This window comes from Purpureocillium lilacinum (genome assembly GCF_023168085.1).
Source record: "Purpureocillium lilacinum CBS 284.36 DNA, scaffold_4, whole genome shotgun sequence".
Taxonomy (NCBI): domain Eukaryota; kingdom Fungi; phylum Ascomycota; class Sordariomycetes; order Hypocreales; family Ophiocordycipitaceae; genus Purpureocillium; species Purpureocillium lilacinum.
In genome coordinates, this window is record NW_027072114.1 from 4,969,034 (window position 1) to 4,982,510 (window position 13,477).

The window sequence follows — 13,477 nt, forward strand, 5'->3', positions numbered from 1 at the left end:
GTCGATGACGAAGCCGACCTCGCTTTTGCGAATACGGCCAGGTAATGGCTCCACGGGAAGCCCCCGGCCAGATCACGCAGGCAGTGTGTGCAGGCATCCGACCGCAGTTGCTCCGGAGCCATGGGTAGGCCACGCAGCAATCCCCTTCTACGCAATGCTTTCCCGTCAACACAGCGCCTCACTGTCAACGCAGCACTTCGTCGGCAGAGAGAGCACATTGTTGCTGCAAATACAGTACCGTTAAGCTGAATGCTGGTCAGTCCGTAACCACTGCCATACGTACGAACCGTGTGAGGGTCAATTCGTCGATTGTCGTATGGGATCTGGACACAAGTGAGTGCGAATACAGTGTGAACCGGGCCGTCCGTCTTCACATGCTCTGCAGGTCATTGCGCTGAAGCAGTTCGACCATTCGGAGGAGGATGAAAGGACGAGGTCCAGGCAACGCTCACCAAACGACTCAGACCCACGAAGAACATGGCACGCGATCACTATAAGCCGTGAATGCTGCTGTAGCGGTCCGGCTGTTGCTGACAACGCGTCCCCCTTTTGTTCCACTATCGGTATGTATCTGACGCCTTACACTGCCATGCTGAATACGGAATTGGGCAACCGGTGAGCCGTCAAGGTCCATCATACCAATAAAGGGAGCAACCATCGAGTTCGCGTTACATAAATCAGATGAACTATTTCCAGTGGTGAATTGGGGATGGGCGACGTAAATGAAAAGGAACCCGATAGCGTGAACTATTACAAGGAGTCCAGCCACTGGCGCGTCCAGCGGCAGGATCTTGAACAGTTGCAGTCTTCCTACGATTGCACCATGGAGCAGTACGGAGGTAAGAAGTTATAATCTCCACAGCGATGTGCAGGCAATGATGTGCACGCCAAAAAGGATGGGCCGCGATCACACTGTCTCATTTCATGCCTCACTTATAATATGCCCTTGCTGTTGCTCCTCATACGTTATTCGAGTCACAACTTCCATAACGCCTATGTGGCCGTTTATTAACATATGCGTACCCGTTCCTCGGTGGGCGCCCAGGCGCCATGTATCAGCTGCCCGATAGAACTACCAAGAGGGTGGGCTTCGAGATCTCGGATCGATGTCTCCATTGCTTCGGAAATAGTTTCATCGAATCTCTTTGTTTGCTGTGGAGGGCGTTGGCGGACCACGGCGGGACCCAGGTGGGGATGGGGCATTTTTAGCCCAACATCGCGCTCGATGCGTTCCACACGTGGGACGACGCCAAGCGGAAGGGTCCAGGGCACGCTGCGGTCGCTCGAAAAGGCAACAGCAGGAGGGGCAGCAAGCCGGCAAGGCGACCTACGCGTATGCTGGGGGTGGAAAACGAATCCGAATATGTGTATGACCAGAAGAAGGCGCCCTAGAACAGCGAGACTGGGAAGGCAATGCTCCAGAGGGTGTCGGAAGTGCTTGGGAAGATGGGAGGTGAGATTGGAAAGTTAAAGCAGCGGATAGCGAGCGGAACGACACGATCGGCAAGCAGGGTAATGCCGTCAAGGGCCAGAAGGACCTGATTCGAGTACTCCAAACCCAGATGAAGGAATCGAACGACCTGAATGTTGCAAGTTACTTCGAACCAGAGCAGCCCACGAGCCTCGTTTGCCGAAGTGGCCTAAGTCGCCAGCTAACGAATCTGCGGACCGTGTCAATGCGATCAAAGCCATGCTGATTCAGCGATACGCTCTACTGTATGTACGACCGACAAGTTATGAGTCGAAGAAGCGAACAAGGGTCGAGAGTGTGAGCGAGAGATGGAGAGCAAGGGACCCACAGTTGCCAATTGCAACTTACACGTGACGGGAAGGCACCCAGCAGAGACCAGAAAAGTATATAAGAATGCTATTCTCTCGTTATGAAAAACTTGATTCGGTAGAAATCATTTTGTTTCTGCAGTGCGCAACGGTGTGGAAACACGGCCGGGTGAGTTTCTTCCATTGAGTGTCGGCAGAGACACTGCTCGACGGAGGAGCACAAGAGTTGACTTTCTTCTTGGCATGCAGCGTGTGTTACTGGGGTCGTTCTGGGTCGAAGGTTCGTGGTCATGGCGCCACCCACACCGCCAAAATCTCAGCAGATGCCGTCGGGAACTTGTTTCTGCTGTGAACACCCTGATTGCGCACCTCTGAAGGAGCGCCGCCTATGAAGCCGTTGGTATCTGATACGATGGGCGTCATCAACAAAGGCAACACCTTTGAATATGATCCAGGAGCTGGAACAGCGTCTTGGTGACCGGCGCTTCTCTATTCAACCCGTCGTGTGGAGATCGGGTGCCTATGAGGCCTTTGTGAGGGTCGAGTTGGATGTGTCCGATATCGTCTTTCTGGTAAGACCAAGTCTTCTCCCGCTGCCAGGAAGTCGTTTCTTTAATGTCTCGACGAGTCGCTCCTGCCCCCTGCATTGCTGTTGGCAAGCCATCAAGGGGAACGTGCCTTATTGGTTGGCATGTTTCCGATCAAATGAGACAAATGTCATCCTAGGGGAGACAGACCTGGGACAGGCTCTGCTTGAGGAAATCAAAAGCATTGTTGGAGAAACTGGTGGTGAGCAAGTTATGATGGAATAGACTGCGTGGATCCAGCGCTGCTCTGCCCACTTGCTAAAATAACCCATCTGATGCCTTTAGTCCGTCTCACAGTCATTCCCATAGCGCCTCCCCCCCCCCCCCAACTTGAGTGCCGAGGGTGAATTTTGTATATTGCAGGAACACCTTGATAACGTGGTGTGCGCTGTCTCATACTCACCGAAGGTCCAACAGCTTCGTCCTTTCGTTCCTCAAGGTACTCCGGAAACACATCGTGATTCGAGTGCTGCCTCGTGAACCTAATAGCACTTGCTGTTAACGGTTCGCCCCTAATTAAAAGCTCCACGGCGGTATGCTGGTTTGGAGCTTATTTCCACAGTAGCCCTGAAAGGCGCTTCTATTGCCTTACACGAGCAGGTGATCCAAAGTCGTGCAGACCCGACAGCAAGGCCACCGGAGAGCCGGCCGTTACCATGTTACCAGACATCGATCCGCTCCGAGGACGACTGACATCGGGGGAGTCGTTGTCAGGCCCTTGTCCACTCGCATCCCCTACCCGGGTGCGGCTCTTGACGGACCTTCGGCAAATGGGACATGTATTGTGTTCCTTCAACCACCTAACGATGCACTCCTCGTGGAACATGTGTTTGCAGGACAAAATAACACCAGTGGCTCCGACTTTGAGGTCATCGAGGCAAACGGCGCAATGCGCCTGCCCTTCCGTTTCGAGCGTCTTCTGGTCCACGGTTTGTCGATCGAGAGATGAAAGTGCACTCTCAGAGGCTGGAGGAGATGCACTATACGCGGGGCTCGAATCCACCCACAGTATTATTCGGCTAAGTACCAAATGTGACGGAACGGGGCTACCAGAAGTAACACTCTCCGGGCGAGGCAACCCCGACATACCGAAATCGTGGCTTAAGGGGTGATCTGCTTCACCGTCAATGTCCCTGTGTAGGGATAAACTAACACCAGAACCAGAAGTGGCGCTGCATTGGTCTAATTAGTCCTACGCAGCCTTGCCCTTTTACGCCTTCGGCTGTATCGTTGAGCGGAGGTAGGTAAGGACCTACCGCTGATGCGAGCTGCCAGGCCCGGGATCGTGGCCAATACAGTGCCTGTTGGGCCTGTGCCTCGCGAAACATACAGCTCGTCCAAAAGTTGGGCCTGGGAAAACGACTGGATGGTTGAGAGCTCCAAGAATTGCCGCGCGATGTCCAATCGTTGGCAAGCCGAGATCTCCGCTACCACGTGCAGGTGGGTCAGTGACAGCCTCTCGCGAGTTCGAGCGTCCAGGGTGTAGGACGTTGAATCTCCACGCAGAAGCCGTGGAGGATTGACATTGTTGGGATGGATCATCGACATCGACCAGCTTTAACTTATGAGCTATAGTGTCTCAACTTCGTCAATTGTTCTTCAGAGTACATACTATTTCTGTCACATCGCTCCCGCATTGGGGGCAAATCAGATCATGCGTGATGCGGAACCACTCGTGGGTGCAGGCATGGCAGTAAACAACCCCCCGGCCGACAACAACATCCAAGTCGCCGCCGTGGTGGCCGCTGAGGGGAGTGTAAGCCTGTGGCATCTTCGTGATTAAACGCTCAAGCGACTGGGGCCAACCAGGCGCAACCACATGCAAAAGCGGTCTGGCGGGAGACCGGTGGCGGACGATGATCGATCCTCGAGTACTGCACGTGCTCAGGGGCAAGCAGAAACGGATTTATACACAGCTGGTGGTTGCTGGCGCGGGCGGCGCATCATAGTCCGTTGTCGGATGAGGCGAACGTCAAATCGAGAGCGCGCACGGAAAGCGCGTAACACCCGCCATTATAAGGTAGACAAGGCGCTGTCTACATTGCCGTGTCTCTCTCTTCTTAATGGAATTGAAGTTAACCACCGGCAAGTGAAGGTGGGGCCTGATGACCAGGGTGAACACGTTATTAGTGCTAAATCGGACGGGAGGCCGTCGGGGTGTGGCGGTGCGTCTAGGGGCATAGGCCAGTGGACCGAGACTCATAAGGAGACCAAAGATTCTTGCAAAACAATGTACAGTGGCGCCCTTGGGTCGACCGCTTCCTGATAAGCTGAATACGTGGTTGTAAGTGGGCTCAGTGACGGGCTTATCGTCCGATACTTGACAGGCAAACCGCCATCGTGGGCATACATGGCATGGGCATACGCTGTCCAATTTCTTGTCTGGCACTTGGCAGCTAGATGACGTGTCAACTCATCTCACATGGTGGCGGACAGGGGATGGGCCGGATTGTGATGCGCAAACCTTTTAGACCTGTAAAGTGACGCTGCGTGTTCAAAAGCAGCCTTGCGGTTCCGAAGAGCCGAATCCAAACATGGATGCAAGTCAAATAGAGCAACAGTAACGTTATCAAATTGAGCACCTGGCCATCAGCTGTCCATTACTGGACATACGGAGTCGCACCATCTTCTCGGCCTGTCCGTTTATGGCATTAAGACTATGTTCTTGGACTGGGGTGGCCTGGGTACTAGTGTTGGCAGGACGTGGACAATCGCTCGTCATTCCCCCAGCCACACCCCCAAGGGAGAAAACGTCCTGGAAGGCCACTACAGTGAAACCTGCAGCCATGAGGGAAGAGAGAAGAGTGAAGAGGGAAGAGGAAAATAGCAGCCCCGTGACGTCACGGAGTGGTCAATGGCTAGTGATGTCCCGTTGCCAGCCCAGAACCTTCAACCTCCTCCTCGTCACGCCCATTTTGCGCCAAGATCGCTTGCGTTGGTGGCTATCGGTTGAATGACAGTGTGCAGCCACACGCACGACTCGCACTGGCCAAAGTGCCCTAGACGCAAAAAGAGTCGCTTACTCGTTGGCAGTGCGACCAGATCAATGTCTAGGCACCTCTGCAGCGGCAACGCGCTAGCTGAGCATGACAATGCATAATTAGCTGCCACTACCGCCTTCCCTCCACTCTCGCCCTCGCTTCAGTTCCCCTCGTTTCCTCACGATTGTTACTTCTCCAGCGCTTGCGGCTTTCAATTCCCGCTATCCGCCCATATGTCACCGGAAGCTGGCAAACTCACCAACCAACAAGTTCATGACGCCATTGGCCGTTGCATGTATCAGATCTTCACCACCACTGCCACAAATCAGGAGCTGATTCACTACGGGGAGGAGGTCCTCGGATGGTACAAGAATCCACAAGTGACCGACGATTCCGACGCGATATATCAGCTGCACACTGTACACGAAATGTGGAAGGCAGAACTGCACACAGTGGAAGACGGGGAAGCTTTGCGCAAGATTGACTCCCTTCGCATGCGAATCTCAGCAGCGGCCGCTGCCCTTACAATCGAAAGTTGAATCTTGCTGTACAGACACTCTAGGAATCCCACAATCGCGTCGCGTACATTCATCGCTCATCTGCTTCTGTGACCTTATGCGTAACGCTTGCAGGCCGGAAGTCATTGCAAAGCACATAATCTAACGATAATGCGCATTCAAAGGCCAGCTCTCCGGCAGAAGTGGCGGCTTCGTCGCCCTTGCGCTGAGCGAATCCAACTGAGCAGATACACCAGATCCAGGCACGTGCGTAGGACTTGGTCTGCTGTCTTTTTGATGGGAAGTGTTGAACATATGTAGCGTGTAGCCTGCCGAAGACACTGTGCCTGTCAGGTCTGAAATATCTTTCTACCTTCCTTGAGGCTCTATATTTCTCGCGCGAGGGCCTCACGCTGACCCTCGATGCGACGTCTTCTCTAGCAATTTAAAGAGAAGGAGCTGGCGGTGAAGTGCGTCACCGACAAGCGCGAGGAAAGCAGCCTTCGACTCCTGTACAACAAGTCTGGCAAAGCCCAGACAGCGGCGACATTGGAATAACCAGTACATGGTGTCTCGTCACCAGGCAGGGCACGAGGTGGCCATGCTGGCCCAAACTGATCTTATTGAGTTACAATGTCAAACAATCACTCCCATCTCCCCTTCTCCTCAAAAGACATAATACTGTAGCGACAGGGCCTATTGAAATTGGAAGGCATAGACGCACCTTTCTCCCGACAAGAGCAACCATGAGTGACCGAACCATCCCCGAAATAAGGGGAGCCCAAACGCTTAGAGACGCAGCGCTGCACTCAAATCAAATCACTTCAAACAAACTGTCAAACAAATAAACAAATAAGCATAAAATTTATTTCAAACAAAGACTGATTGATTAGTTCATAGACTGACCCAGCCGCCAATATGAGCAGCTATGCAGCGCACCGCTATAAATACAAGTGCCCCGACCTTCTGCTTCCAGTGACACCTTAATCCTGCGAAGAAATACCCAGTCTCCGAACCAGGTTATTCCTCCACAGGGCGATACCCCTCTCTGCTCCGGCACGTTGCTCCCGCACTATAGTTTTCGTATCTATTCTGCGTCTCTAACTTGTCAGGCCTTTCTTGGCGGTCCTCTGCTTCTGTCTACCTATAATCACTCGCTGCTATTGTATTGGAGTACTGGGATTGCTCGGGATAGCCCTAGCAACCCGTCCGTATGACCATCTTTGATGCATGCGCTGCCATTGACGAGCTACAGAGAATGCGCTTGATGTCCACGCATGGATGCTTGAGGGTAGCGCTGCAGAGACGTTCTTGCGTCTACTTCACTGAATATCGTAGAGCTCGCCTGTTCCGTAGCGTATATTTGTCACGTTCAGTCTCGTAGGCATATGCGGATCGCCGAGAACATGTGGACATGCGGGCTGGTTGCCCTTGCCCGGATCCAGTGTGCATAGCTCGTCCCAGCCGTATCGACAGCCAGGGTCCACTATATTGACGAGCTTGTGGTTCTCTGCAACCCAATTATTGCTCCCGAGGCAAGACACGAGATAATTCATGCTGTTTGCGGCAGACAATACCAGCCTACCATCATGAAGCAATGATTTACACTCGTCGGGATGGACCTGCTCATACGCCATGGTAATACCACCGCCTGCATGAGGATCTTGAGCCGCACCAGTACCAAAGACAAGATAGTTCCATGCGTCATACGATACGTCATGAGCACCTCCTGACTGATCCACACGCAGCAGGTGGACGCTGCGCCCAGCGTTGCTGACTTTGACACAGATGTTATCACAGGTAATTGGCTCCGGCCAGTAGGCCACGCGGTTGGTGTTCAGCTTGCATCCCAGTGCGCCGATGGAGGAAGAATACTGCTCATGCGGTGTAACTGTGATAGCTCCTTTTTGTCTACGGGCGCGAGTAACTGAACTGTCGACGTATGTGGTGAAAGCAATCAGAAGGACAGTCCTAGACAACATCGTGTCTTCTGTTGTCAAGATAAACTAGCACAGTAAGCTGGCGACCTAGAATTCTGGTTTGCACCACGGTTAAGTACTAAGTATGCCACTGGTGTGGATACAATATTTGCCCATTGCTGCAGTATATACACTAGGCGATGCTACAGTAGCTCTAAGAATCCTGTAATATACATCCGGACAAAGAGCGCCACAACCTGTGACACTCGGGCCCTTGTCACAATATACCTGGCAACCTTGCGCATAGAGTAGTACAGTACAGTCCCATCCTCAATTTTCTGCATGCATATTATGCCTTTCTCGTTAAGAGCTAGCGCCGATAGAGAGACAGGATTGCTGACGCGGTCTGAACCCCACCATCCACCGTAGCATTCCTCGCGAGCTTCCTGCTTGAAGCTGGCTAGTTGCACATCCCTAAAGCCGTAAGTTCCCATTGGCGCAGATTACTCCATTTTGTAAAGTATCGCCATCCGTTCTTCTCGTCCATGCACGCAAAGCAAGCTGCAACAGCCTTGCGATATGATGAATTTTCTGCGCACCGTGATGTCGCATTGGTGCCAGCTGTCCGGTTCGGATTATACCACTCATCCCAAGGTGCGACGCATTCCGTTTCACAGCCTGCATCACTCACAAGACTGCAGTGAGCTGCGTTGAAATGTAGAGCGCTCATGAGCGCAACAAGCCAAAGATTTACCATGCTGCGAGTTGCCTTCGAGAAATGATGTGGCAAGGGGCAGGAGAAGACGTAACTGCCCCAAAATATACCTTGCACATACTGTAGAAAACAAGGCTGTACTCACGACGAACCAAACCAGATGAGATCGGATGAGACAGGCTCAATAGCGGCCAACAAGAAGCAGGATTTGGCCCATACACAGCTGTCGGGTAGTGACTTTCCATTCCACATCGAGGGTATTATGAGGCCGAGTGTTGTAACTTGTGGAAGCGCGCGCCTACTTCTGTATGGAGTAAAGTGGATATCTAGACAGACCCAGATGCTCATTTCTTACAAGATCTTCGGTACAGTATGGTGTCAGCCCAGATGGCTCGGTAGGATATCGCCCCGTACGATGCCTAGACAGTGTCGTCCGGTTCATGATATGGAGTTCGGATCTGACCCTTGCACACATGCCCTAGGACTTCGTCGATGGATAGCGAGTAATATCGTCATTCGTTAACACCTCGCTGGCCACAAAATATTGGTTCACTCTTACTCCCGTTACGGGATTGATGCTCGGGAAGCCAGACAGACGATGACAATATCATGCGAGCGAAGAATTATCGGTAACCAACCGACACTGCAAAGTCACATACGTAGTCAATTGCCGGGTCAAACTGCGAATAAGATGACAAGCTTGTGCGGGAGGAGATGTGGAGACAAGAGGCCAAAATCCAACTATATGCCGTGCCAAACCTTTCTACTTGCCACGACGTTCCTATCCCCGATGTGCTCCTTATCGAGGATTCTTGCATGGTGCCAGCACGATTCCATGCAATCTAGGTCGTAACTGCCGCCTCGTCTCTGTACTCCGAATTTAGCAGTAGCAAGTTGTCTGGGGTCGAGTGACACACCGTCATGGCTCTGACGCTTAGCTGTCTTGTGTTGCTGCTGCTTCTTCTTCTTCTTGTCCCGTGAGGCGGGGCAATAATTGGAAACAATGATGCACTCTGCCAAACGATGGTCGGCTCCTTTGACGTCCATGGCCTGAGAAAAGTCTGGCCATGGTAAGTTGTCCATGTCGTCCGCGCTCATCGGCGCGACTGGAGCTCTCGTGGTGCCATGTCCAGTCTGCATGAGTAACGTTGCCTGGGCGATAGGGTCCGTAACGTCTCTTTCTGGGGCCGGCAGCACCGCCATCGACGCTGACTCCTCCTCCGTGTTCGAAGACTTGATCGGACCGCCGCGCTGCATAGTCGCGACGTGGAAGGCCAAAGGCATTTGACTTGCTGTGTAGGTGCCGCTGTGCAGTGCTGGGCTGTCAGTTCATGTGTTATCAGGCACAGGGAAGCCTACCCTTTGATCAGTGTGCCACGATACATATTGTACTTAGAGAATCCCCGGCTGAGATGGCGGGGAGGGGTGGCTTTTAAAAGAAACACTTTCAACGTGGGGACCTCAATGCCGCAGAGGTGACTGCAGCTTACAGGCCAGGCACTGTCAGAGTGGAAGTCCTTGCACTTTATGTAAATTTACATAATATGTATATAGCATTTAGATCTGTCAACGCCCGCGCCTTCATAAGTGGCCGAGGCACATGCAGCCTAAGCCTAGCTCTCCACTCTAGCTTGTCTGCATCAAGAGGCAACCTACTCAGCGCATGTCTTACCATCGAGTCTACAAACTGCCTCTGAGGAGGTAATGAAAGTAAACAGCAGGCTTGATCAGCACAGAATAATCAATATATTCCTCTCTGTCAGTGGCGATGATGATGCCTGCGATGTTAGCCAGCCAGCAAATAGCCCCTGCGCCTTTCACTCATACATGTGTGGCCATATTTTAGCATCTTAGCGCCTGCCCGAACTGTTCAGGGGCGGCCCCTGAATGTCCCACGCCTCGCCCATTGAACTTAACGGCACCCATCTTACGCTCCAATTCGTCTGTTCATCTGTGGGAACTCTTAACCAGCTATGGTAATCTTCGACCCAAGGCTAAGCACATCCTCGGATGAGCTGCGAGCCGTCAGTAAAAGAGTCATGGGCGGGAACCCCCACAAACCGGACCCTTGTGGGAATTTGATGGGCTGGAGAAATCGAACTCTTGCTGCATGATTGCTGGGCGTCCGGATAGGCTGGGCGTCCGGATAGGCTTGGGACAACCCGCTTCGGTGAGACGGGCGCACCGCATTTTTGCGCAAGACCGCCTCCGATTCCATGTCCGACGCAGCCTCTTCTTTGCTTTACCATGACTATCAGGCACACCCTGCCCCGTATCGGACTGCGCAACTTCAGGGTGACCGGCGACGTATCCCGCCTCGTGATGGAGAGGGTAGTCCTCTACTTAGGCAAGGCTCGCATAATACTGATAATATTCGTCGCCCAAATGGAGCGGATACATCATACAAAACGGGGTTCTACTGTACTGTGGCGCCGTCGAACACAGACCTCCTCCGGACGAAGAAGTCTCCACAGTGCACCAGGCTTCTATGCACAATATCTCGGGATGTATTACTGTAGCATGAATCAAGCTGCTCTCACTGTGGAAGAACCCCCATGATGTTGAGTATATGTTCGTGGACGCAAATCGTGGATAGCAACGCGGCCTACGGATCGCCGTAATCAGAATACAGAGCAGCGCATGCACAGGCCACTTCTTTCTGGGCATTGGCAGCTACAGCGTGATGTCATTTTCTCGACGCCATAGTAACGTGGTGGCGGCGTCTCTGGCTTACTCTGGATGTGCAGATCATATGCGAAACAAGATTCTGCGGCGCGTCCAATGGTAGCCATGCAGTTTCGAGGAGCCAAATCAGCTTGCGGATGTAAGTCCAGAGACGTGACCGCGAACAAACTATGCTCCTTGAGTTCGCAGGTAGACGTCAGGCCACCAGCCAGGCCCGCGAGCACCTCTACATAGCGAAGTCCGAGTTCCTTAGCAGGTTCGTCATCATCGGCAAGGACACGATGTGCATCTACAACTCGGACATGTGCCCCCACCTGCTCTGGAGAAAATGCGATCAGGATTACCCGCACGAGAAGTTGGTGAAGTGCGAGGACAACCATGGGAGCATGTGCACAAAGCACAACACGATGTCGAAGGGGGGTGTCAACGCGATCATCCCCTGGCACATGGAACAGACCACGCTCGTGACGTGCGACACATGCAAGAGTAAGGGTTACGGTACGAACATTGAGGGGCAGAGCTTCCCGGGGCACCCAGCGGCGGGTATACTAAAGACGTTGCACGAGAATTCTGGCATGATCACGACCACGAAGATGGACAAGGAGAGGACGACGTAGATCACCGCGTTTATCCATGTACTGACAGGGATGTTGGTGATGCTTTAAGACGTGACAGTGTCTGCGAACGTGGTACGGTGGGCTCTAGGGCCTGCTGTCACACACTTGGGTAGGAAAATCGTGGGCAAAGGAATCCTTGGTCTCTAACTACGATTGGATTGGCTTCCAGCTTTTTATAATTGTCTGCAAGCTGTGGTTGGCTCCAATTTCGCTGTTTGTGCGAATGAATTAGTGAGTTGTTTCGTAGATGAAACAAACCGTGCTACGATCAGTGACTAGACTTGCAGCTCTTGGCCTTGACACCTGACGTTCATTCTTGCAACAAATGCCTGCGAGCCGCGAGTGCCTGCATCTGTAATATGCTGTGGTCTGCGAAGACACATGATGGGGTCAAACTTAAGTGTATCAATTCAAGCTGGCTTGTCAAACGAAGACGCCTGTACTGATGATACCATTCTGGCGATTCTCGCCACGAAAACCCGACGAAGAGGTGTCGCTGAAATGTCGAGCCGCCGCCACCGCCCTTTTTCTAATTGGGCATCAAAAAATCATCGACGGATTTGACCGTGTATAAGTGACGAGGCGATGGACTGCACAACATAGCTCCCTGCGGATGGTTCAAGCATCGTTCGCCAACCATGGCCCGTTACTACACTCATCGCACTATCGGACTCACTAGGGTTAACGTAGATGGTTTTCACGCGCGCGCCAGCCCCCAGCGGCATACTACCGCTCTCAGTGTTGCCCCAAGGAGTCGCTCTCTTCAACGCCGAATGTACAACAGGTCCCAGCGTGCGACATCCATTACACGCACCGCAAATTACGCGGTAAATCGCGGGATGCCCACCTAGGTGACTTGAGTACAGGTCGCTGAGAAGGTGTGACGGGTAGCAAACCACCAATCTGCGGGACGCTGCCCAATTTGCGGGATACCCGCCGATTGCGTGATGTGCCCCGGTCTTCACAGTGACGAGCGGTGACCTAAATCTGGCTCTCCTTTCGGCCACGTGGCCATGACCCGCACTCGATCGGCCGCTTCCACTCAGTACGATCGCAACTAACAGACGGCGATGCAAACCTATCACGAGTAACGTACAGCGTTTGAAGATTACATGGTAAACCAAGCTGTAGCCGGGCAGCGCACAAAGTCTAAGTACGTACGGCCTGGAGATACAAAGTTGCACACCCTCAGTTGCGATGGCTTGACTCTAGCTATGAGATTGCTGTGTGCGGTCACTCAGAAACAAGAACCACAGTAATTGCAATGTTTCGAGCAGTTGGTGCGGTTTCCACTGGCGCCATTTCATGGGCTGTATCGAAAGAGATGCTCCGGTTATCGTTATTGTGTGGCAGTGGTGGTTTGCCCAGCATGATCCCGTCAAGCGACTTGCAAGTTAGCAATCGGGCGACTTAGGCGCGCGGGCCTCGTGGGAAGCAGACAAACCAGCCATGCTGTCTCTGCATGGAGTGCGACTATGTTGACCGCCAGCACTTGTGTTATTTCAGGGAGCTTGAAGGACCCCCATGGCCCTTCGCTGCCCGATGTGAGCCATTGGCATATAACCTCCATCTGATTCAGTGTTAATGAGCTTAGTCACCATCAAGCATTTCCTAGCGGCACTCTGTGTCCATGCTCTGTTGATGAGCCAAGAACTCCGGCCGCCGCTCCCAGCTTTGGTTCCGGCGCTAGAGAAGGC

General features: G+C 52.8%; 1 protein-coding gene across 1 annotated transcript; it reads left to right on the plus strand.

Moving 5' to 3' along the window:
* Window positions 1-11,333: 11,333 nt before the first annotated feature.
* PLICBS_006576 (uncharacterized protein) lies at window positions 11,334-11,780 on the plus strand (the record flags this gene model as incomplete). The annotated part of the gene is made up of 1 exon (XM_018317092.2): window positions 11,334-11,780. The coding sequence occupies one exon, from the start codon at window positions 11,334-11,336 to the stop codon at window positions 11,778-11,780; it is 447 nt and encodes a 148-aa protein (XP_018182617.2).
* Between the last annotated feature and the right edge of the window lie 1,697 nt (window positions 11,781-13,477).